Source organism: Amblyraja radiata, chromosome 15, assembly GCF_010909765.2.
Source record: "Amblyraja radiata isolate CabotCenter1 chromosome 15, sAmbRad1.1.pri, whole genome shotgun sequence".
Lineage (NCBI taxonomy): Eukaryota > Metazoa > Chordata > Chondrichthyes > Rajiformes > Rajidae > Amblyraja > Amblyraja radiata.
In genome coordinates this window covers 31,840,205-31,864,038 of record NC_045970.1, presented here as the reverse complement: position 1 = coordinate 31,864,038, position 23,834 = coordinate 31,840,205, and the positions used below count along the sequence as shown (strand labels likewise).

At 40.2% G+C, this 23,834-nt stretch overlaps 1 protein-coding gene across 2 annotated transcripts in view; it reads left to right on the top strand.

Annotated features, from left to right (window-relative positions):
- Positions 1-409: 409 nt before the first annotated feature.
- The window catches only part of cacul1 (CDK2 associated cullin domain 1), a 74,922-nt gene continuing 51,497 nt past the window's right edge, over positions 410-23,834 (top strand). The window contains exons 1-4 of one of the 2 annotated variants that reach the window (XM_033033969.1): positions 410-551; positions 691-1,010; positions 9,713-9,839; positions 11,116-11,218. In XM_033033969.1, the coding sequence (XP_032889860.1) occupies positions 701-1,010; positions 9,713-9,839; positions 11,116-11,218 (540 nt within the window). In that variant the 5' untranslated portion in view covers positions 410-551; positions 691-700. The remainder of the gene's footprint in view (positions 552-690; positions 1,011-9,712; positions 9,840-11,115; positions 11,219-23,834) is intronic. The other variant, XM_033033970.1, reaches the window with a different exon arrangement.

Sequence of the window (23,834 nt, the reverse complement as noted above, 5' to 3'; positions counted from 1 at the left end):
GCCCGCTGAGTTACTCCATGAGTCTGAAGAAGGGTTTCGGCCCGAAACGTCGCCTATTTCCTTCGCTCCATAGATGCTGCTGCACCCGCTGAGTTCCTCCAGCAATTTTGTGTACCCCCGCTGAGTTACTCCATCGTTTTGTGTCTATCTTCTGGTTTACATCTAAACTTCCGCTAGTTTAAACCTCGGGGGAGAGGTTTGCGTCCCTAGTTACAGGAAGAAAAGCAAATCATTTCGATTACAAACCGGGCTCCTCGCCTCTCAAAGCAACAATTTAACAGCTTAAAATAAAAAAAAAATAAGTTAAGTACCGATGCGTGAGGCGCGGGTCTCGTCGGCGCTGTCAGGCCTTGCCGCACAATGGGCCCGTCTCCATGGTTACCGTCACCAAGGGCCGCCGCCGCTCCCGGCGCACACTGGGGTGGTCGCCAAGTGTCGCAAAGCTAGCAGCCGGTAGGCAACAAGAAGGCCGTAAAGGGGAGCGCTGCGGGGAAGGAGCTGGGCCCAGCCAGGGTGGCGACGCTGGAATGAAGTGCAGCATATAAGCAGAGGTAGAAAGAGACACGCATGCACACAGATACACATATATGTAATCCCGGAACATTCATGTCCCTGGGACTAATTTATCCGCGACTGTTATTTGCGCATCTGCCTTAAAGTGTTCTTCCTGTTTCTCCCCAACTCACACAGCTGCCACACCATGGACGAGAACATGGAGGAGGACGCCAGCTATCAGCAGCTGATAATGGACGACCACAATCACAACAACTGGGAGGCGGACGCTTATCAGCCTCACCACCATAATCGCCATCACCATCATCACACCCATCACCACGCTGAGCTCACCCTGCCCGAGTCAGGGGGGATGTCGCAAACGCAGCAGGACCCCAAAGAACTACTCCATCATATGTCTGCCAACGGCGAAGAGAGAGGGCCGGCGGCGCACAGAGAGCCTGAGCCCATGACCAGTAAAGTAACCCTGAACATTAACACCTCAGCGTCCAAGTTCTGTAAGTCACGCACGGGGAAAACATTTCTTCAGGATATGTGCGTCAACAATTCATAGTTAACGTGAAAAGGATTTCATATGTTGTTTTTTGGCGGCTATTTCTATTTTTAATACCTATTATATTTTCGTGAGCAATGCTGTAGAGATGAAGTAAAAATATAGTTGAGCCAGAAAGCCTAATTACACAAATGCCCCTCTCAGCAACAAAGGAATAGTCGGATGCCTATCTGATTAAACACAAAACGTGCTTCTAAACCAGCTATTAGTTTCCATTCATCAATTTGATTTTCATGTTTCATAGGAACATTGGTTTATTGAAGTAAGCTAATGGTCAAGAATTAAGTCTTTAATTATCATGTGCAATAAGTGGTAGAAGCAGAAAGCCGCAGGCAATCAAATGTTCGAATCTCTGAAGGTTACAGGTCAGATTGACAAGACTTTTTAATCGAGAAACAAAAAGTTGTAGATGCTGGAAGATTGAGCAAAACACAAAGTGCTGGAGGAACTCTGCGGGTCAGAGACCATTTGTGGAGGGAATAAATAAGAAGAGAAGAGTGAAATGTTGAGGAACAATGACATTCTTGCTGCAGTTTTATAGACCCATGTATGCAATAACACAGTAAATATATACAATAATCAATAATACAGTGAATGATCAGTAATACTATGTAAACAGACCATAAAAGATCAATGTCAAAAGAAGGTGTCTTTCCCAGAAGGTGGTTTGTGGCATAAATATAATATGGATGTATTGGACTTGTCTCGCTGACAAGAGAAAACAAACAAAATCTAAAATAATTGGCAGAGTAATGTTGCCAGAATCCACAAAGCAGAGTGCAAGTGCAGATCCCCTTGGATATTTGGATCTACATGTGCAAAACTCATTGTTCTATGGAATAATATGGAGCTTGAGGATGCTGCGCTTGAAGAACAATCTCCTCAGCAGCAAAGCTGTAAGGCACTTCGGAACTGTTGTGAAAGCACTCGTGTTGTGGAAAAGGTAAAGGTGGCTGGAGTTCTGGGAGGTGATTGCTATTTATTGACCTGCATTAAGGTCAATATGTGGTCATAAGGATGGTGTGTCAGGAGCTGACTTTGCAAAGATGGGATTGTAATTTTTAGGGTGCTATATGAAGACTAATCTCTTAGATCTTGTATACCAACCAAAATGCCACACTGGGAGATTTTGGGGATAATTGGAGCAAACCAAAAAAAGATAATACAATAATGGTTAGTTTGTTATCTAGAATAAGTGGCTTCTGTTAATTGCAAAATGTGCTGGAATTCAAATGCCATATATTCAAGTTTATAAACATTCTCTGAATCAATAAACTTTAGGTAATATTTTGACATTTAATGGCCATGTATATAGATCTAGACAGTTGCATGGATAGATTTGAGGGATAAGTGTGAAGCATAGATAAATGGGACTAGCTTAGTTATAAAATCTGGTCCACGTGGACAAGTTGCTCTAAAGGGCCTGTTTCCGTGATGTATAGCTCTAGGACACGTAAGTAATATTTTAGGCTTTGGAATGATTGTATTACACTGAAGTGATTATTGCATACTAAAGTGAAATGCATTTTTTTTGTAGCAGTATAGCTTTGAAAGAAAATGTTGCATTTTATTTTGCCATAATACAAACTTTTTATTGCAATTCATTACCTTGAAAGATATGAAAGTCTTTTACCAGCAATAGGCTGATTTGAAGTATTGTTACTTGAATATGGAGTAAGTCACAAGCAGCAACACAGTATTGGCTACATAAACCATTTTTGAATAATGTTTGTGAAAGGCTAAATATTGGTTAGAACAGCAGGACAGCATGTCTACTTTTTGTAGTTTGTGTATGTTTTTCTTTTTGCATTCACAGTGGGCTTAACTTGCTCTCGTTTGGAAATGCCTTGCTCTCCACCCCCAGAGTTGCAAAGAAGTCGGCCTAAATTATAGGTTCACATTTCTGGGTTTGAACCCACTAGCATGAACACTTGTTGAAGGCTACCAGGAAATATTTGGTCAAGGATAATTTCTATCCTTGAAATATTCAAACATTTTTAACAGTGACTGTACAGAATAAACATAATTTATAGATATGAGGCATGCTATTTGCTGAGAACACCTGGACAGAATATTTTAAATATTCCTACCATAAATATATATTGAAAAAATAGATTTTATTTCTATCTCCATTATTTTTATTTTGTCCTGCCCAGTACCAAAGTAGGGCTCCCAACAGATCTGCACAGTGGTGCAGCGGTAGAGTTACTGCCTTACAGCACCAGATCTGGGTTCGATCCTGACTATGGGTGCTGTCTGTATGAGTTCTCCCTGTGACCTGCATTGGTTTTCTCCGAGATCTTCGGTTTCCTCTCACACTCCCAAAGACGTACTGGTTTGTAGGTTAATTGGCTTGGTATAAATGTAAAATTGGCCCTAGTTGTGTGTAGGGTAGTGTTAATGTGCAGGGATTGCTGGTCAATGTGGACTCGGTGGGCCGAAGGGCCTATTTCTGCAAGGTATCTCTAAGCTAAACTAAACAAAAGGTGATGGATTTATGTACCTAAGTCTTTTCCCATCTTGTGACACTTTAGATCTAGGGGGCACCAATCTGCGTAATATTCCTCTGCACCAATTCCTCAGCTATTTTAAGCGATGAACAGTACAGGGGGTACCACAGCCACTGAAGTGCATTGTGTAGAGCAACATTTTGAGTTTTGAATTCTGATTTGTGTACTTTATGGTTACATCATGTATTCTTCAATATACCAATAGAATTGAGATTGGAACATAACAGTCGCATAATGGCAGCATGCTGTGTTTCTGTCACCAAAAAAATTACTTTTGTCATATTTCTTGGCTGTAATTCATATACATTTATTGTATATTACATGGCAAAAAAGAAATGACTGGTTTAAAATAGGTTGTAAAAGCAGAAAGCCGCAGGCAATCAAATGTTCGAATCTCTGAAGGTTTCAGGTCAGATTGACAAGACTTTTTAATCGAGAAACAAAGTTGTAGATGCTGGAAGATTGAGCAAAATGCAAAGTACTGGAGGAACTCAGCGGGTCAGGTAGCATTTGTGGAGGGAATGGATAAGGAGAGAAGAGGAAGTGATAGAAAGGAAAATGGTGCTGAGCAGAGTGTCTTGGTGATGGGAAATGTGCATATGAATGAGGGAAACGGTGTGGGGTGACTATATTTGGGATGCAAGTTACCCTAGTGGACTAAGAGGCTCTGTTCCTACAGTTTGCATGTGTCCTCACTCTGGCAATGGAGGACGGAAAGGTCCGTATGCATAGGGAAAGGGGAGCTAAAATAGTTAGCAACCAGGAGGTGGTCCAGCAGGCCTTGGCAAAGCATATGGTGAAATGGTCACCTGGTCTACACTTGATCCCGCTAATGTGGTGGAGGCCTTGTTGGGAGCACTGAATGCAGAAGATGAGGTTTAAAGAAGTGCACTGATCGTCTGCCTCACCTGGAAGGGCTGTTAAGATCCCTGGATGGAAGTGGGACGGGTTATTGGGAAACATGTTGCATCTGGGTTTCAGAGGAAAGTGCTGGGAAGGAGGCTGGTTAGGTATGAGCAAATAAACGAACCAAGGAATTGTGGAGGGAGTGGTGTCCAGGGAAAGTGAAAAGAGGTGGGGATAGGAAGAAATGACTGGTGTTGGATGGTAGCAATGTCTTCCTCTTTCCCATCCCCTTTGTCTCCTTTCTCCTCTGGCTTTACATTTCAAATCCCCCTCTTCTCTCCTTACCTGACCATTTGTGTCTCCCTTTTCATGTCTGTTTCACATCTAGACTTTGTCACTTACTCCAGCTGTCAGCCAATCAACCCCCACCCCCCTTCAGACCAACCCAGACTTTGTCTCATCCCAATGTGCCTTTTCCAGCTTTCTTCCCCACTACTGCAACCAGTCCGAAGAAGGGGCCCTGTTTGAAATATCACCTTGCCCTCTACAGATGCCACCTGACCTGCTGAGTTCCTCCAACACTTCGATTTTTTAAAATTCTTTGTCTTTGTAATTGAGACACAGTACAAAAACAATTAAGTTATAATCCAACCTTTTATAATTCACTTTTTAGGCCCAAGCTGAATTATTATAAAATGTGGGCAGGAGGAAGAAGATTAAGGTTTTGGAGAGAGTGTAGTGGAGTCTATCTGGATTTATATCAGTGGCATGAGGTGTATTTAATATGGAGGTGATGGTAACTTGAATTAAAAAAATAATAATTAAGGTTAAAAATAAAAGTCTTGTTAAAATAAGAAATAAGCTTTTTTTTAAATTAATGCGCCTTCCAATTATAGGCTTTTGTGCCAGTGGAAAGGACTGAAGGGGAAACAAATCTTAGTTATTGAGCAACAGTCTGGAATGCACTGGCTAAAGTATTGAAATAAGATTCAAGATAAGTTTCAAAACGAAAGTTGAGACATAATAAAGGAAATGAGGCACATCAGAAAGCTCTTTTAAAGTTCTACCACAAACACAATTCACTGAATGGCCTTCCATGTTATTTGAGCTTAATGCTATGGGGCAGCTCTTGAAAATTGAAATCTGTGTTAACTGAGTTGGTTATTGAAAATTTGCAGCACATTGAAATTCAGGTGCTGACTTTTCTATATGTAACAATTGTATTGGTTGGAAGTGGGAGCTGCTGTAGCCTGCAACTCCTGAGTTATATGAATTGTGCACAATGTTGGATCTGAGTTTTTGCCATAAAGTTAGTTAAACTTGTCATGTTTAAATTATGTTGTTGTGTGTATCTTGTGCTACATAAAATTAAGCCAACTATCTTCAGTAGCTGATTCGTAATGCAGCATACTGTGTGATTGAAAGCCGAACATTAGACAAATCAAGTTTTATGTTCTATTGAAATTGCACTACAATTGCTGTAGCTGGCTTCTGTAGCTTTTATCCAGGGTCAATGTTAACTGCTATTCAGTGACCCTTAAGTAAGTGTGCTTGTTTGTGGATAATCTAATAAAGTGATCAAAGTTGCCGTGTATGAAGATAGTTTGCTGCGCAGACCTTGCTCCTTGGATTTCAGCACGTCAGATTGTTAATTGGAAATGTTATTGAGAGGCAACTGACGTGTTAAGCTAGGGATCTGTGAGCGAATGCATTGAACAATTGCATTCTAACTGTTTTGCAAACATTTGCCTCCTGATCATCTGACTGGAACTTTTGTGGAGTAAGCTTTGCTCAGGATCGCACCAGACTTGAGTTTTCAAACTTCCAACATGCTGTTACCTGACGATTCCATGTTAAAGCCCAATTTTATATTATTTTTGTATTAGATCGATCTTTGGAATTTTGGAGAACTTTTAATAATTTAACATTTACTATTTAATTGGCAATAGGTTATGTTGTAGAATACAGTCCATTGATCATTTGGGTTCCAACTTATTTGGTGATTTCAAGAAAAAAGGCTTTGTACAATTGTTTTTGAAACAAATCAAATTTTCAGCACTTGTATTTTTTAAGTGGAAGTTTAATTGTCATAGTAAAAAAATCCCTTGCCCTGGGGAAAAAAAACTGGCAGTTTGTTCCATATAACACCACATACTGGGGGGGGGGGAGGCGGAGGTGGGGGGGTGGGAGAGGAGGTGGGGGGAGGGAGAGAGAGAGAGAGACTGTGGCTATTAATCTTATTTATGCCCCTCATGATTTTTATAAACCATAAAGTCACCCTTCAGTCTCCTTTGCTCCTGGGCAAAATGAATTGGTACATCTAGTTCCTCCTCGTAGCTTGGACCCAGAAATATCGGACCCAGAAGCATCCTCACTACAGTTAAATGACATTCTCCCTCCAGAAGGGCACTCAGAACTGTGCATAGTACTTGAAACATGGCCTTATCAACATCTAATACAGCTATAACTTAATTGCCCTACGCCTGGAGTCAAGATACTGCCCAATGAAGGTAAATGCCACCCTGTCTACCGTGTTGCCACTTTCATTGAACTACATAACTACATTCTTAATTCTACAACCCTCCCAAGGTTCCTACCATTTACTGTGCGAGTCCTGTCCTGGTTCGACTTGTCAAAATGCAACATATCTGTGTCTGAATTTAACTAAATTTGTCATTCCTCAGCGCATTGGCCCAGTTGATCAAGATCCCGTTACAATCTTGTGCAACCTCCTTCTCTGTCCACTATGCCACCAATTTCATTGCTCATTCCTTTGTACCCAATCCGCCCCCTCCACAGCACTTTCCTCCAAAACTGCAGGAGATGCAACCTGTGTTCCAATATCTTGTCTCACCTCCATCAAGCAGCCCTTCCAAGTGAGGCAAAGGATCAGTGCACCTCTTAAATCTCATCTTGCATGTTACAATACATAACTGGAACTTTCTGGAAGTGGCAATTGATTAAAGCTTATCAATTATGTTTTGTTTTTTTCTGTTTGACTCTATTTAGTCATATCAGTACCTGAGAATAATACTTAAGAGGGGGCAATAGTTGTTGGGGCTGCAATAATTACCCCGGACAATGAGAACTTCAAACCAGTGGTTCATGTCATATATTCATGCTGTTAAATCACTCATCGTCAAGAACATCACATACCAAAGATCAGTTCTAGATGTTGACTGAGCTTTTAAAAACATTTTTGTGGAAGTACTGACTGCAATTACCCATGCTCATTGACTCCAATTTGCTAAATTTTTGGACCACAAGTTGTGCACAAGAAGAAAATAACAGCTGCAATCTTATTTGAAATCGTCATTCAACATGTAATCACAATGCATTGGCGATTTGCTTGAATTTTATGATATTTGGGCACTTGCATCGTTTTCTCATTATTGGAGCTACATCATTTATGTATGGATTTATTTATGGATGTAGATAAAGAGTACAGATGTTGGTATCTGGTGCAGAAAAACAAACCACTGAAGGAACTCAATGGATTGAGCAGCTTCTCAGGGTGGGGACAGGAATTGTGAATGTTTCAGTAGAAACTCTACAGCAGAAGTGAGAGGGAAGGGAGTGAGACAGGCCAGTAGGTGGTCTCAGGAAGGGTGATGGATAGAGGGGGTGGGATGGAATAGGGAACCGGAGCAGATTGATGAAAAGTGAAAGCAGACAATAAAAAAAGGCAGATGGAGCCAGGTGGAGGGGAGATGGAGTGAGATGGGAAACAGGTTGGAAGGTAATAAGCAGGGATGTAAAGCCTATCAGTGCTGTACTCTGATAAGGATGGTAATAACAAGGAACAGCAGATACAGTTTTATACCAAAGATAGACAGAATGCTGGAGTAAATCAACAGGTAAGGTGGCGTCTCTTGAGAAAATGGATAGACAACATTTTGGGTTGGGACCTTTCTTCAGACAAGGTGATAATGGGAGCCATTAGAGAGAGGGGGAGAGAGATGAAGAGCATATGAAAACAGATGTGGGAGAGACTATCTGTTGGGTGAAGTGGATGGAAGCAGGGGAGTAAGATGGCCAAAAATGGGTGATGGGGACTGGAGGGTGAGAGGTCCAGTAAAAGGAACAAAAATGGGAGGGCCAAGATGGATCGGAAGAGGAGGATGGAAACATGGGAGGTAAAGGCTACTTAAATTGAAAGTTTAGGAGTATGTACCAATGGGTTGATGACTGTTCAACAGGATGAGGTGTTATTTTTCTAGTTTGCCTTAGGCCTCACACTGATAATGGTGAAGGCTGAGGACTGACAGCCTGGTTTGGGATTGGGGAAGAAGTTGAAATGCCTTGTGACTGAGAGCTCTGGATCTCCATTCCAGACAGAATGCAGGTGCTCAGCAAACCAGTGGCCTAGTCTGTGCTTACTCTTGCTGATGTAGAGGAGGCCACAACTGGAGCACCACATGCAGTGTAAAAGATTGGAGTTAGTACATGTGAATCTTTGCCTCGGTGGAAGCGGCCATTTTGGTCACGAGATAGTGGTGAAGGAGGAGGTGCAGGAATAAGTGTTGCAACTGCGGGAGATGCAGATGAAAGTGCCAGGAACCTGGAATGGTTGGATTGAGAGTGATGAGCAGGTTATAGGCCCATGGAAAGTGTGGCTCCTGCAGATAATGGAGAGGTGAGGGGAGGAAAAGATGTGACTGGTGGTAGAATATCTGCAGCTGGAAATGAAGAAGGAAAATGTGCTCGATAGAGATGCTTGTAAGGTGAAAGGTTACCACTACAGGAGCTTTATGATCTGTTTAAACAATGAATTGCAGATGCTGGTTTACACAAAATGTCATAAAGCAACTCAGCGAGTCAGCCATCTGAAGAAGGAGTCCAACCCAAAGCATCACCTGTCCATGTTCTCCAGCGATGGTGCCTGACCTGCTGATTTACTCCTGCCTTTTGTGTTCTGTTTATTGTGTGGGGCACGGCATTTTGAGAGCAAGACTTGCTATTGCATGTCCCTGATGAAAAAACAGACTTAGTTGGGGCTCATGCGGTGCCCATGGCTACGCCTTGTTCTGAGGATGTTAGAAGAATCAAAAGAGAAATTCAGGGTAAGGACAAGTTCAGCTAGGTGGATGAGATTGTTGGTAGAGGGAGCTGGTGATTAATTTCAGATGTGTGATGTCTGGTTTTCCAGACTGTAGTCCTCTTAAAAAGCTTGGGAGACCCATTAATTTCTGTCCATCTAAGCAATAAGAAAAATTAGAAAAAGATTCCAAGAGTCTTAAATTTCTTGAAGTCTGCACTGATTTTGGTAATTTTGTTTTACCTTGTTTAGTGATGAACGTTATAACAGCGGAAGACTACCAACGCACTTATTGGCCGAAGCTGGACAGTGCCATTGATCAGCTTTTGACACAGTCTCCTGGAGACTGCATCCCTATTTCTTATGAGCAAATTTACAGGTGAGAGCAAATAGAATTAGTTGTAATCAGTAATGTGACTTTTTATAAAGAGTAATCTGAGTTAAAATAACTTCAATTTGTGAAAACAATGTTTGATACTTTGTTTAACATTGCAGCCCAGACTTTCAAGCGTATTAATTCATATCATTTGAGGCTTAGTGAAGACTGTTAGAATTAGTGCATTATACAAATTTGCCAGTCCAATTAACTCAAAGTAATTTGTAGCATCTTGGTGGAATTGGTTTTTATTTACTGGACCTTCACACTTTTCCCTTTTAGGCTACCATTTTCTATAATATTCCTTGTTATATTCTGACCTTTGTATATGTTTTCTGGTTTGGGATTGATTCCCTGACCAGTTTTAATTGTAACGTCTTTAATTAAATGGAATTGATATGTGCTGTATGTCCTCGGTAAATATATACAAAGGTTGCCTGATTTATGAAAGATCTGACTCACGAAAGAACAACTTTACACAAATACATTTTTAAAACCCTTTTCAACCCAGTCTAAAGTTCATAGTATTCCATAATGACTGAATATAGTATATATTCTGTTTTAATTATGGATAGTGTTTGGGTGATTATTGAATGTAAAAATGATAGCAAGTGTAAGCACAGTGATACAATCGGGTAGCTATAGAAAACAAATGTTTCTGACGTGCTGAAATCACCTCATGAGTGGCAAACATCCTTGTGCAAATTAGTGAATTTAAATTTCTTTGGGATTGAGATTTTGAAAGTTCAGTATTATCTCTTATCCATTTAAACAATTAAACAATTTCCAGCCTTTCCATGGAGCTCTAATGCAATATGTTTATTAGGCATACTGTATTTCAATTTTTACTTAAAACACTGCAAGTTATAGATATAATGCACACATTGGACTTTAGGTGCATTCACATTTAACTCTAGCTAATGTGATGCAAAGGTCTTGAAACCACTGGCATTTTCTGATGCATCCCTCAACAGTATTTGTTGACTCTTAATCGCTGCAAAACCATAAATTCTAAATGCAATCAACAGATTATTTTCAAACAGCCAATTTTGTGTTCCGCACATGCATAATAGGAAGCAGATTAAGTCTGTTGAAACTTGCTTCATATTGGTTCATTCCAATCTGAATTCTAGAGTAGGTGCCTAGAGTGGATGAATCCTTGAGCAATGCAACAGGTGAGTCAGGTAGGTTAACAATTGACTTTATAGTCTTTATCAAATGGAAGATTGTCGCATGAGCAGAGTCAAGACTAAAAGACAGATTATCTTTTTTTTTTTAGTTGTGTTTACAAGTGTGTGTGCCAGCAACATTCAGAGCAGATGTACTGTGACCTCATCACAAAGATAACCAGTCACTTAAGACGAATCTCAGAGGAGCTGCAGGTACATGTAATTTGAAATGTCTTATTTTCTTTGCAAACCTTTATGTATTGTGTTTTTGTTTCAATAATAAATCTGTATCACTACAATTGTTTAGCACTTGGTACCTAATATTTGCTTGTCAGCAGTATTATTACTTATGCTGAATCCTGTGTTCTAAATTAGTTTGGATATCACGCTGACTAACTTAGAAACTGAAATGTAAGCTTTCATAATTTGGTGCTGTGTTGTACATCTGTCTTGTCCACAAGCAAAATATATCTGAATTGCTGATGCATTTGGGCACAGTGCCATGCATGCATAGGGTGTTTAAATGCAAGGGTGAAAATAATCTTAAACAAAAAAATGATTTCACGTGAGGCAGAGCTGAACACATTGATTATATTGTGTGTCTGTGGATGGGGTTGATTGACAAGATCATATTTTGGTATTGTATTTTTGAAGAGTGATGCAGAAAAGTGTCACCACATTGTTTACTTTAGCGTCGCTGTTATTGATGATTGCAGAATATTTTGACAAGTAAGTATTCCAGAAGGTGCCTGTTTACCTTGTTAGGTTTAATCTGACTATCTAATTGTTTTGGAATTAAAAAGGACGATTCCAATTCTCGTTGTGTCATCAATACTGAGAAAACACTTCCACCATCAATGCAAAATGTGATAATATGGCTCAGAAATGTTGATCCATGGCACCATCATATTAATAGAATGTAGTATCTATTGCCAATGCCATTATAACGATTTACCTCTTGAAATGTTACTGGCATGTCAATTGCCTGATCCATTTGGGGCATTTATCTGTACACAATTCTTGGAGAAAAAATTAAAGAATGGATGACTAATGGTACATGTGTAAGTGGTGTTGAGATATGAGAGTCTGAATTCCAGTAATGTTTCTATAGATTAATTGATGTTAAATTTTGGACTCTGATGTTGGTATGCAACTTCATTCATTCCATCAGCTTGGCAGCATCTGTGAGGAGAGTGGAATGGTTGATATTTTGAGCCAAAGGTGGTTTTTACCTTTTGTGAATTGGTTGATATGTTATACAGTGCCTTCCATAATGTTTGGGACAAAGACTCATTTATTTATTTGCCTCAGTACTCCACAATTTGAGATTTGTAATAGAAAAAAATCACATGTGGTTAAAGTGCACATTGTCAGATTTTATTAAAGTGTGTTTCTATACATTTTGGTTTCACCATGTAGAAATTACAGCTGTGTTAATACATAGTCAAGGCATCATAATGGTTGGGACACATTCCTCACAGGTGTTTGTAATTGCTCAGGTGTGTTTAACTGCCTCCTTAATAATGCAGGTTGAGAGAGCTCTCGGCACCTAGTCTTTCCTCCAGTCTTTCCATCACCCTTGGAAACTTTTATTGTTGTTTATTAACATGGGGACCAAAATTGTGCCAATGAAAGTCAAAAAAGCCATTATGAAACTGAGAAACAAGAATACAACTATTGGAGACATCAGCCAAACCTTAGGCTTACCAAAATCAACTGTTTGGGACATCATTAAGAAGAAAGAGAGCTCTGGTGAGCTTAATAGTCGCAAAGTGATTGGCAGGCCAAGGAAAACCTCCACAGATGATGACAGAAGAATTCTCCCTATAATAAAGGAAAATCCTCCAACACCTGTTCGACAGATCAGAAACACTCTTCAGGAGTCAGGTGTGGATTTGCCAATGACCGCTGTCCGCAGAAGACACCATGAACAGAAATACAGAGGCTACACTGTAAGATGCAAACCACTGGTTAGTCGCAAAAATAGGATGGCCAGGTTACGGTTTACCAAGAAGTACTTAAAAGAGCAACCACAGTTGCGACAGATGAGACGAACATTAACATATCAGAGTGATGGCAAGGGCAAAGTATGGAGGAGAGAAGGACCTACCCAAGCTCCAACGCATATCACCTCATCTGTGAAACATGGTGGTGGGGGTGTTATGGCCTGGGCATGTATGGCTGCTGAAAGTACTGGCTCGCTTATCTTCATTGATGATACAACTGCTGATGGTAGTAGCATAATGAATTCTGAAGTGTATAAACACATCCTATCTGCTCGAGTTCAAATAAATGCCTCAAAACATATTGGCCGGCAGTTCATTCTGCAGCAAGACAATGATCCCAAACAGACTGCTAAAGCAACAAAGGATTTTTTCAAAACTAAAAAACGGTAAATTCTTGAGTGGCCAAGTCAATCACCCAATTGAGCATGCCTTTTATATGCTGAAGAGAAAACTGAAGGGGACTAGCCCCTAAAACAAGCATAAGCTAAAGATGGCTGCAATACAGGCCTGGCAGAGCATCACCAACGAAGACACCCAGCAACTCGTGATGTCCATGAATCGCAGACTTCAAGCAGTCATTGCATGCAAAGGATATGCAACAAAATACTAAACATGACTACTTTCATTTGTATGACATTGCTGTGTCCCAAACATTATTGTGCCCTGACTATGTATAAACACTGCTGTAATTTCTACATGGTGAAACCAAAATGTATAAAAATGGCCCTTATTAAAATCTGTGAATGTGCACTTTAAATACATGAGATTTTTTTTTTCTATTACAAATCTCAAATTGTAGCGTACAGAAGCAAATAAATAAATGCTGGGTCTTTGTTCCAAACACAGGTTAGTTTTTGGTTGGTACATTGTATCTTGTCTATAATTGTTTATATTGTATTTGTTGGGCTTATTTCACGTAGTACTAAAATATTCCTCAACTATTAGGCAATACAATTATAAGGTTGGGAAATTGCCATTTAAATATTTAGGAATAACTTTAGTGCCAGCTGAATTGCTTTAATGATTAGCTCCGTAGTTAATTTAATTACTTCCCAATAAATATGCCTTCTCTTTATTTATTGTAAAGAAACCTTGTACTACATTTCATTCCTCCCAGTGGAACATATGGCAGGATTGTTCATTAGGCTGTGAATTTCCGACTGAGGTTTTATTGCTGTATTGCATTGTGTAGTTGGAGATGTGAAACAACTGGTTACTGGTGTTTTCAATTCTGTTTTTAATTTGACAAATGGGCTTTTTGATACAACTTTGATCTTATTCCAGGTAGGAAAATGGATAATAGACGCGAGGAAACAGACTTGCAGGGTATAGGATACATAGGAGGGGAATGTCTAATTGGATTACTCTGCAGAGAGGTGTCATAGAATTGGTGAGCTGAATGGCCCTCTGTATCATTACAACTCTGAATATGTAAAAGCGACAACTATAATTTTAACAGTGTGTATTAAAACTCCAGGAGGTGTGAGTTTAGAGGTTGTGCTCGGAGATTATTCTGCTTTCTGTTGCAATTGCAGTGTGAAGTGTTCAGATTCCATGTGAATCCACATGTCCTTGCAATCACAGGATTAGGTGTAGGTTGTTGCATGGATACAGAATTAAAAGACAGTTGCGAAGGTGATGTGTAGGCATTGAATCATTTTGCTGTAGTGATGAATTAATCCATGCTAATTGTAAACATTGGATTACCATCGGAATATTGTAATAGCAATAGTTTGGATGCGTCTTTTGTTCTCTTAAATTATCTGGTATTTTGTTGGAAATACGTGATTTGTGTGAAATAATTCTATGCTGTACTTTATAATGAAGAACATTTCATAAAATATATTGAGGTGCTGGTTAGAAAAAAGGAAGCATGGGTCAGGTACAGGGTGCTATGGAATATCCCTGAGGAGCATAGGGGCCATGAGAAGGCAAAAATGGAGCATGCAATAGCTTTGGCAAAGAGATAAAGGAGAATCCCAAAGTATTATTAGTTTATTAAAGAAAGAAGAGTAAAGAGGGAAAGAATAGAGTCCCTCAAAGACCAAATTGACCATCTATGTGTGGAGCTGCAGGCAATGATGCCTCCTGTTTTTATGGTGAGTTGATGTCTGATAAATTTGAGTTTTTCAAAGTTACCAAGAAGATCTGAGACCCAGGACGCAGACTTGGTCTATATGGACTTCAGCAAGGACATTGATAAGATTCCACATGGTAGGCTGCTCTAAAAGGTTTGATTGCATGGAATCTAGAAATAACTAACAAAATGAATACTCGAGTGGCTTGGTGGCAGAAAGCAGAAGGCGATAGCAGAAAGTTGATTTTGATGAGTATAGAAATTGGAATGTTATATTGCAGTTGTATAAATCCTTGAGACTGTGCTTGAAGTGTGTTCTTCAGTTTTGGTCACCCTGCTCTAGGAATGATGCCATTCAGCTAGAAAGAGTACAGAAACAATTTATGACGATATTGCCAGGACTAATGTTATAGCGAGAAGTTGGGCAAGCTAGGACTTTAACCCTGGAGTATAGATAACTAGTGTGATCTGACAGGGGTGTAACATTGTGAGAGGCGTAGAAAGGGTATCAAGAACTAGAGGTTGTGGGTTTAAGGGGAAAGATAGGAACCCGAGGGCAAAATATTCACAGAGATGGTATGCACATTAAATTAGCTGCTAGAGGAAGTGATTGAGATGGGTATATTTGGATATGGATAGGAAAAGTTTAGAGCTATGGTCAATTGCAAGCAAAAGGAACTAAGTTGGCTCCTTGGTCGGCATGGTTGAATTAGTCTGTAGGTTTGTTTCCAAGCTGTATGACTAATACATTTACATAACATGTTGCACACTTGGTTTATACTACTTGACTTCATTTGAATTATCTGGGATTGTATATACAGTAGATGGCATGGAAAAATGTGTTTTTTTTAAAGTTTAACAGCCAGAAGGTGTCAGTGTAGTCTGATATGAAATAATGTGGTGTTGATAAATGCAAGGTTTGTGCTATTCTGAAGGTGGTCACCTGAAGTGAGCCAACTTCTACAGGTAGTTCTTCATTACATTTTCAAGTGATCCATCACTTGTAAGCTTCCAATGTTGGCAAATGTATATGGATCATTCATTTGGATCTGAATGTTAGTGAGTCTTAAGGGCGATTATGATCTGCAACCCCAGATGTATGATTTAGTGCTACAACATGGAGTATTTCTTTTCTAAAGAATGTTACTTTGGTGCATTGCCTGTTACAGTTCACTTACAAACTTCCTGTAGCATCATTTGGGGGTAGCAGTGACAATGCCAATGCCAAATGATGGAGGAAAATCTCTTCCAGAATGGAGGTCATTGAAATTTGTCACATTGGGCATATGTCTGATTCACATTGAAAGGTAATGACATTTGTACTGAGTATACAATTTGTGAAAATGCATGATAAAATATATTTGGTTTATCCATCTTGTTCTAGCTTCTCTTCCAGAAACTGGTTTTGGTTCACATTTAGCTGCAAAAAAGTTTCACCAAAAAATGAATAGGTCCCCTAAATATAAACATGGTTATCTTTGTGAAGAGCCAAAGGGGGGGGAGAGAGGTATGAATGTTTTTACTGAGAAGATCATGAAAGTTAATAAATTGAGAGATGAGTTGTAAAACATTAAACCATATAAGAATGGCCAAAAAGGAGATATTGGTGGTTTTAATGTGCAGCAAGGTGGATAAATATACAGGGCCTGATTAAGTACAACTTTGAACCTTGTGGGTAGCGAGGGAAGAAATTGCAGAGGCCATTGCAGAGATATTTGTGTAATCTTTAGCCACAAATGAGGTTCCAGAAAACTGGAGAGTAGCTAATGTACTTATTTAAATAGGGAAGCAAGGGCAAACCAAAGAACTATAGGCCAGAGAGTCTGATGTCAGTGATGGGGAAAGCTGTTGGAGGAGATTTTTAGGGTCAGGATCTACCAGCATTTGGATAGGCACAGACTAACTAGAGATGGTCAGCATGACTTTGTGCATGGGAAATCATGTCTCGCGAATTTGAGTTTTTTGACGAGATCAAGTGGATTGATGAAGGCTGGGCCATGGACATGTCTTTATGGAGTTTAGGAAAGCCTCTGCGGTCCAACCTGGTCTGCTAGGCTGGATCGGTGAGATCACATGGATTCTAAGGTGAGCTTGCCAATATGATTCAGAATTGACTTGCAAGGAGGAGTTGTGGAGGGTTGTCTTTCTGGTTGGAGGCCTGTGATCAGTGGAGTGTCGTAGGGGTCAGCACTGGGCCCACTGTTGTTATCTAATTAACAATTTAGAATACAATCGACTGTTAGTACACTTGCAAATGACACCCAAATTGATAGTATAGCTGACAGAGAAAGAAGATCTAAGTTTACAGCAGGATCTAGATCAATTGGAAAGATGGGCATGCAAACTAGGGCAGGCCTTGCACAGTAAATGGTAGAGCCTTGTATTATAGAAGGGAGAGATCTAGGAGTACTGGTGCATGGTTCCCTGAAAGTGGCAAGTCAGATGGACAGGGTGGTGAAGAAGGTGTTTCGCATGCTTGCCTTCATTGGGAAGGCTATTGCTACAACATGGTATATTGTGATGCAGTTGTACAAATCATTAGTGAGAACACATTTGGAGTATTGTGTGGAGTTCTAGTTGCCGGCTACAGGAAGGTTGGGAAGGGTGCAGAAAAGATTTGCCAGTATGTTATCTGAGGTCTTGAGGTATAGGGAGAAGCTGGATAGACTGGAGCTCTTTTCTTTCAGCGTAGGAGGCAGAGGAGTGACTTTGAAGTATCCAAGATTATGAGGGACATGGATAAGGTGAGCATCAATTTTTTCCCGGGGTGGAGGATTCTAAAACTAGAGTGCGTAGACTTGAGGTGGAAGAAGAGAGATTTAAGAGGTAACTTGAACAACCTTTTCACTCTATAAGGTAGACTATATGAAGTGAGCTGCCAGAGGAAACCACAGGAGCAGATACAATGATGACTTTCAAAAACCATTTGGATAGATTCATGGATAGGATGGATTTGGAGGGATATGTGCCAATTTCATGCAAATGAGACTAGCCTATTTGTCAACTTTAGACAAGGTGGGCTATTTACATGCTGTTTTGCTCTTTGACTGACTAATTATCCTGGCATCCATTGTGTGTGAAAGCAATGATAAAGAAAGATAGACGAAAACAATATCATGGAAACTTTCTGCAGAATATTTTTTTAAATAATCAGTGTCATGTCGCTAGGTCATTCCTTTATATTGTGTAAAAAGCACTTAATGATATTTTCATTTTTCCTTTAAGTATTTAAACTTTAATTCACTGTAAATTGGTTGTACAGTATGGGCTCTAAAGCCAAAAAGCATATGACTAGCTAACACTTGTTTTTCACAAGTGTTAAAGTGTAAATAATTTGCGTCAATGCAAAGTCAATGAAGCTTCACGTTGACGTAAATAGTGTGTTGTGTAGTAGATTGCCTCCACTACCTCTTGGCAGCTCATTCCTGATATTCACCAACCTGTGTGTGTGTGTGTGTGGGGGGGGGGGGGGGGGGGGGGTTGGATCTCCTTTTAAAATTTCTGCCTCTCACCTTTAACCTGTGCCCTCCATTTTTAGACTGCTGCTCTGGTCTGTTTAAACTATCATATGAACATCCCTCATAACTTTAAAAATCTACAAGTCCACCCCCAGGCTTCCTATATTCCAGTAAGAATAACCTCGGCCTATCCAATCTCTTCTTAACGTCAAATCTGTAGTTATAGAATCCAGTAGATTACTTAAAATTGTTAGATGGATTTGCCTTGTTTAAAGCAAGTCGGTGTCGCTCTTGTGTTGTCACCTGTCAGAAGATAAGTAGATTTCCATTCATTGTTGAGTGGCAATGAATTTGTGCTACTGTCATGAAAATATTGATATTAAATGGTACTGAATAGTGGTGAAGGCTTTCTTGCGTCAGATGAATCAGTCTGTGTTCCAGTATGTACTGTTTGTCATATACATGAGCTTTTGTAGCTTCACAATTTGAACATAATGTACAGTTCAATAGAATACTTCAGAATAAAGTGTTTTATAAACTTTCAGTGAAGAAAGAAACTAGAAAGTGCCTGGTTGCTTTTAAATTTTGCTGAGTTAGATTAGTTTGTCACAAAAGGGTTTTAAGGGCTTAATTTAAGTTTGGATTAGTAGAACCTTGTAAAGAAGGTGAGTTTGTTTGGCATACTAGACAAATGGTGCTTACTGAAACTATCATGTTATTCATTTTTGGGCAAATTAGCGATTCTCAGCCCATGTGATATTTTAATTTTAGAAGTTTGTATACCGTGGTAGATATTTCACTGAAATGAGAAATATTTTAGGATATTTTACCCTATAATAAGCAAAATCCATCTTTAAAAGGGCACAAGGGAGAGTTATCCATATACACGTTGATAGGTGCAACTACCACCGCAAATATATTGAGAACAGCACGTCTAAACCACACAACACACACACACACACACACACACACACACACACACACACACACACACACACACACACACACACACACACACACACACACACACACACACACACACACACACACACACACACACACACACACACACACACACACACACACACACACACACACACACACACCCCCCCTCCCCCAATTTCTTACTCGCAATTGTCTTGTGATGTTTTTTTTATCAAGTTTTGTTCAGATTTATGTTATATTTTACAAGTTATTCACATTTTCAACTTTACAAAATCCCACTTTGAGAAAAATGCACTGGCAGTTACAGCTATAACATCACAATGGGATTGTACCCTTGCCCGCTACAATGTTGCAAACCCAGGACACTGAGTCCTGGCAGCCCTAGCAAGTGCAACGGGTCCCACTAGGCTACTATATAATTTGCATTCTGCAGTTCTGAGAGACTACTTGGCGAAATGCGATTGAATGGATCCAATGGGAAATATTGAATTAACTTTTGTGTGAGACCCATCCGGACATATCTGTGATAGCTTGTCAGCAATTGCTTCTATAAGTCAGCATTATGATGCTGCTTATTGATGCATGGGCAAATGGAGACAGCACAGATCTGATGAAGCACCATTGGATTGTTGGAATGGTGCTGTCCAGTCATGCTTATAACCTAAATGAGATTATTCAAACTCGGGAGAGTGAAGGGAAATAAAAACCCCCCACAGATATTGAAAATCTGAAATAAAAGTGGAATTTGCTGGAAGCATCGGGTCAGGCTACATCAGCTCCGAAGAGTCTTTGATCTGAAAATTTCTCTGCTGATGCCTGAACCACTGAGTGCTTCCAGCATTTTTCAGTTTTTTATTTCAAACACCAGAGAAAACCAGCTAGTCCAAGAGAGTCAAGTGTGGTTTATTGTCATCTGTCCCGAAATGGAGCAATGAAATTAATTGAATATAGTCTAATTAAATCTGCTATATAACTTCTGGACACCTTCAGAAATTTTTCATTGCAATTTCTTGGATAAGTTATCTATTGGGTGTTTGGACAAGGTGGCCATCTTTTATTGTCTCCATGCTTGGATAACTGGAGGTTAAAGTACTGTGCAAGAGATCACACTTTTGAATGGTTAATGTTGATAAAAAACAATCCAGGCATTCCTCATTACTAATGTTCCTTGTTTTTAAAAAGCCTCTTTAAAAGAGAGACGGCTTAACATTTCTTTGAACCTACACTGCACTCCATAATGTTTGGGACAAAGACCCATCATTTATTTATTTGCCTCGGTACTCCACAATTTGAGATTTGTAATCGAAAAAAATCACATGTGGTTAAAGTGCACATTGTTAGATTTTAATAAAGGTCATTTTTATACATTTTTGTTTCACCATGTAGAAATGACAGCAGTGTTTATACATAGCTCGCCACGTGTAACTCTTACTGGGCAATTATGGAAATTATTGCCATTAATGAAAATCGCAAACTATTTGTCTATCACAAAGATTTGAATTTATAAATGTAAATATCATGACACCGTCAAAAGGGTTTCTGGAAGAAAATTATAATATAAAAATTAAAGCAGATGAATCAATTTGAAATGTTTGCATGTCAGCCGTATTGAGCACAGAGCATTACATTGGGAAACTTTTCCACATCGTTAATATCTATGAACTGCTGTTTTAGATTTCAGCAAGCTTAGAGGGAAGTTGTGGGAAGAAGTACAGCAAATAGTGTTGTTACTGGTCATATTCATAACCAGTATAGGTTCAATGAAATGTTAAGCTTTGCATTTAAGAAGCTTTTTGTTTTAATAAGGAATGTTAAGAATACAAGGAGGAATGCTTGAAATGAATGGGTCACGTTATCCGCTTGAGATCATTGAGTATTGTATAGTTTTGTGGCAGAAGATTTCAAAATAAATTCCTGTGCTTTGAAGATTTGCCAGAGCACTAGCTCTTGTGGAGAGGAAATGTTTTGTTTTTTCGAAGCGCTCTGATTATTCCATTTGTTATTCACTGTTATCATGCAAAAGCTTTAAGAAGGACTGGGAAATCAATATGTTTAAAGAACTGAACAAAGCTGGAAAGTTTGACATTGCCCTTGCTTCGGATCCAATGAGTTCAACCCATTTCCCTATCAGATCTTATGTATAGGGTTCATAGCCTCACCAACAGTCTCAAAGGTTCTTTATTAGTCACATACACCAATTGGTGTAGTGAAATGCAGATTGCCATTGCAGCACATAAAAAAGAATACAACACAATAATAATAAAGACATTTAAACATAAAAAACATCCCCCCCACAATGGTTCCCACTGTGAGGGAAGGCACAAAGTCCAGTCCCCATCCCCATGTCCAACCATAGTCGGGCCTATTGAGGCCTCCGCAGTCGCCTTTACGGAGGCCCGATGTTCCAGGCCCTTCTCGCCGGATGATGGTGCTCCGGCATCGGGAGAATCCTCACAGCGGCTTGGGAAACCTGGAACGGCTGCTTCCTTACCGGAGGCCGCGGCTGCCGAAGCCAACAGGCCGAGCTGGATGGAGCTCCACCACTGGTGATCTCGGCGAGAGATCCCAGGCTCCGGGTGTTAAAGTCAGCGCCGCCGCCAGCGGCTGGCTGCTCCGCAGCTCCGCGATGTTTTTTATCGGCGGCCTTAGCATACGGCGACCTGTATCCAGCACGGCGACCCGGGCAAGGCATTGCCCCCTCCGCGATGGCGCTCCAGCGCTGTGCCGCCGCCGAAGCCGAGGTTCTGGCCGGTCCCCTCAGTAAACGCCGCTCCAGGCCCGCTGGTAGGCCGCGAGGACGGGTCGAAGGTGCTGCTCGGAGGAAAGCCGCATCTCCGACCAGGTAGGGACCCTGAAAAGCAGTTCCCCCCCCCCCCCCCCCCCCACATAAAAAAGACTAGAGCTCCAAAAATAAAACACTCAACTCACTAAAAATAAAAAAAAGATGTGAAAAAACAGACAGCTGCAGGCTGGGCATCCTTACCCCCATACAGGACGCTGCCTGCCCTTTCCTTCTTTGTGTTTTAATTGTATCTGTTTAATGTATGTTTTTAGCTTGTTTTATGTGGGGTTGGGGGAAACCTTTTCTCATCTCTTACCTCGACTAAGATGCGATTTGTTTAATTTCTTTTTTCTTCTTTTTTTTCTCTCTTTTTTTCCCCCTCCCCTTTTTTTCCTTTTTTTCTCTTCTCTTTTTTTCCATATCGTATCTCCGTCCGCACTGCGGCCTAACATCGAGAAGTTGCCCTCCTTTGCTGGAGATCCATTTTGAGCTCCACCGCGGTCGCCTGCGGACTTACCATCGTGGAGCTCGCGATCTCTGCCAGGGGTCGACCTCGGAGATTAACCGTGGGTGCTTGCGGACTTAACATCACGGAGCCCACGGTCTCTGGTCAGAGACCAACTTCGGGATCTCCAAGCCGCGGGAGTTTAGACCGCCCCGACGAGCGGGCTTCGACCACCCCGATGCACGGGCTTCGACCGCCCCGACGGCGGTAGAATAAAGAGGAAGAAGATTGGACTTTTTTTCCCTTCCGTCGCAGTGAGGAATATGGGGAATCCGCTGTGGTGGATGTTTATGTTAACTTTTATGTAGTTGTATGTCTTGTTGCTTTTTTGTATTGTAATTCGCATATCACTGTATCATAATTGGTACATGTGACCTGTGAAACCTTAGTTATTAAAACATGTCTAATTTTGGCACATTCCAAGTCGGCAATGAGAACAGACCTGTTTTTGGCAACTGTTGCTTTAGGTTCTGAAACTGGTAATTGCATTGGTATGCATATTTTTCAGTTTCCTTATGGGTATTTTCTGATTATATTAAAATGCTATACGATCTCACATTTACTGATTTTGCTATTGGCAGAAGAAACATCTTTCCTTTTGAAATCAGGATGTCTTTTTGTAGACTGCTTTGGGAATAGTTGCTGATTTACATGAACTGTTAAATCGGTGAGCAGAAAGATTCATGTCACTGATTTCCCTGCATAGTAAATGCTCAAAATCTCAGCTGATGCAATGAACTGCCTTCAACACTTCCCTATAGCTGTATATTTAATGGATCTGACAAACAACTGGATCATTCTGGAGAGTAGCAAATGCAATGGATTATTGCTCATATTCCAATTGGAATCTAGGGCAGAATACAATATATTTAAGGCAGTATTACTAAATTTTAACATACCTTAGCACTACTGCAGCAAATATTTTTGTGTATGTAAACAATCAGGTAGATAAACTAGCACAGGAACTAAGCAGCATATTTTGCATTCCTTGCATTCTACCCTCCTTGTTACCTTTCTTTCCTCTTCATTAATTAGTATTTTCCTCAGTTCTAACAA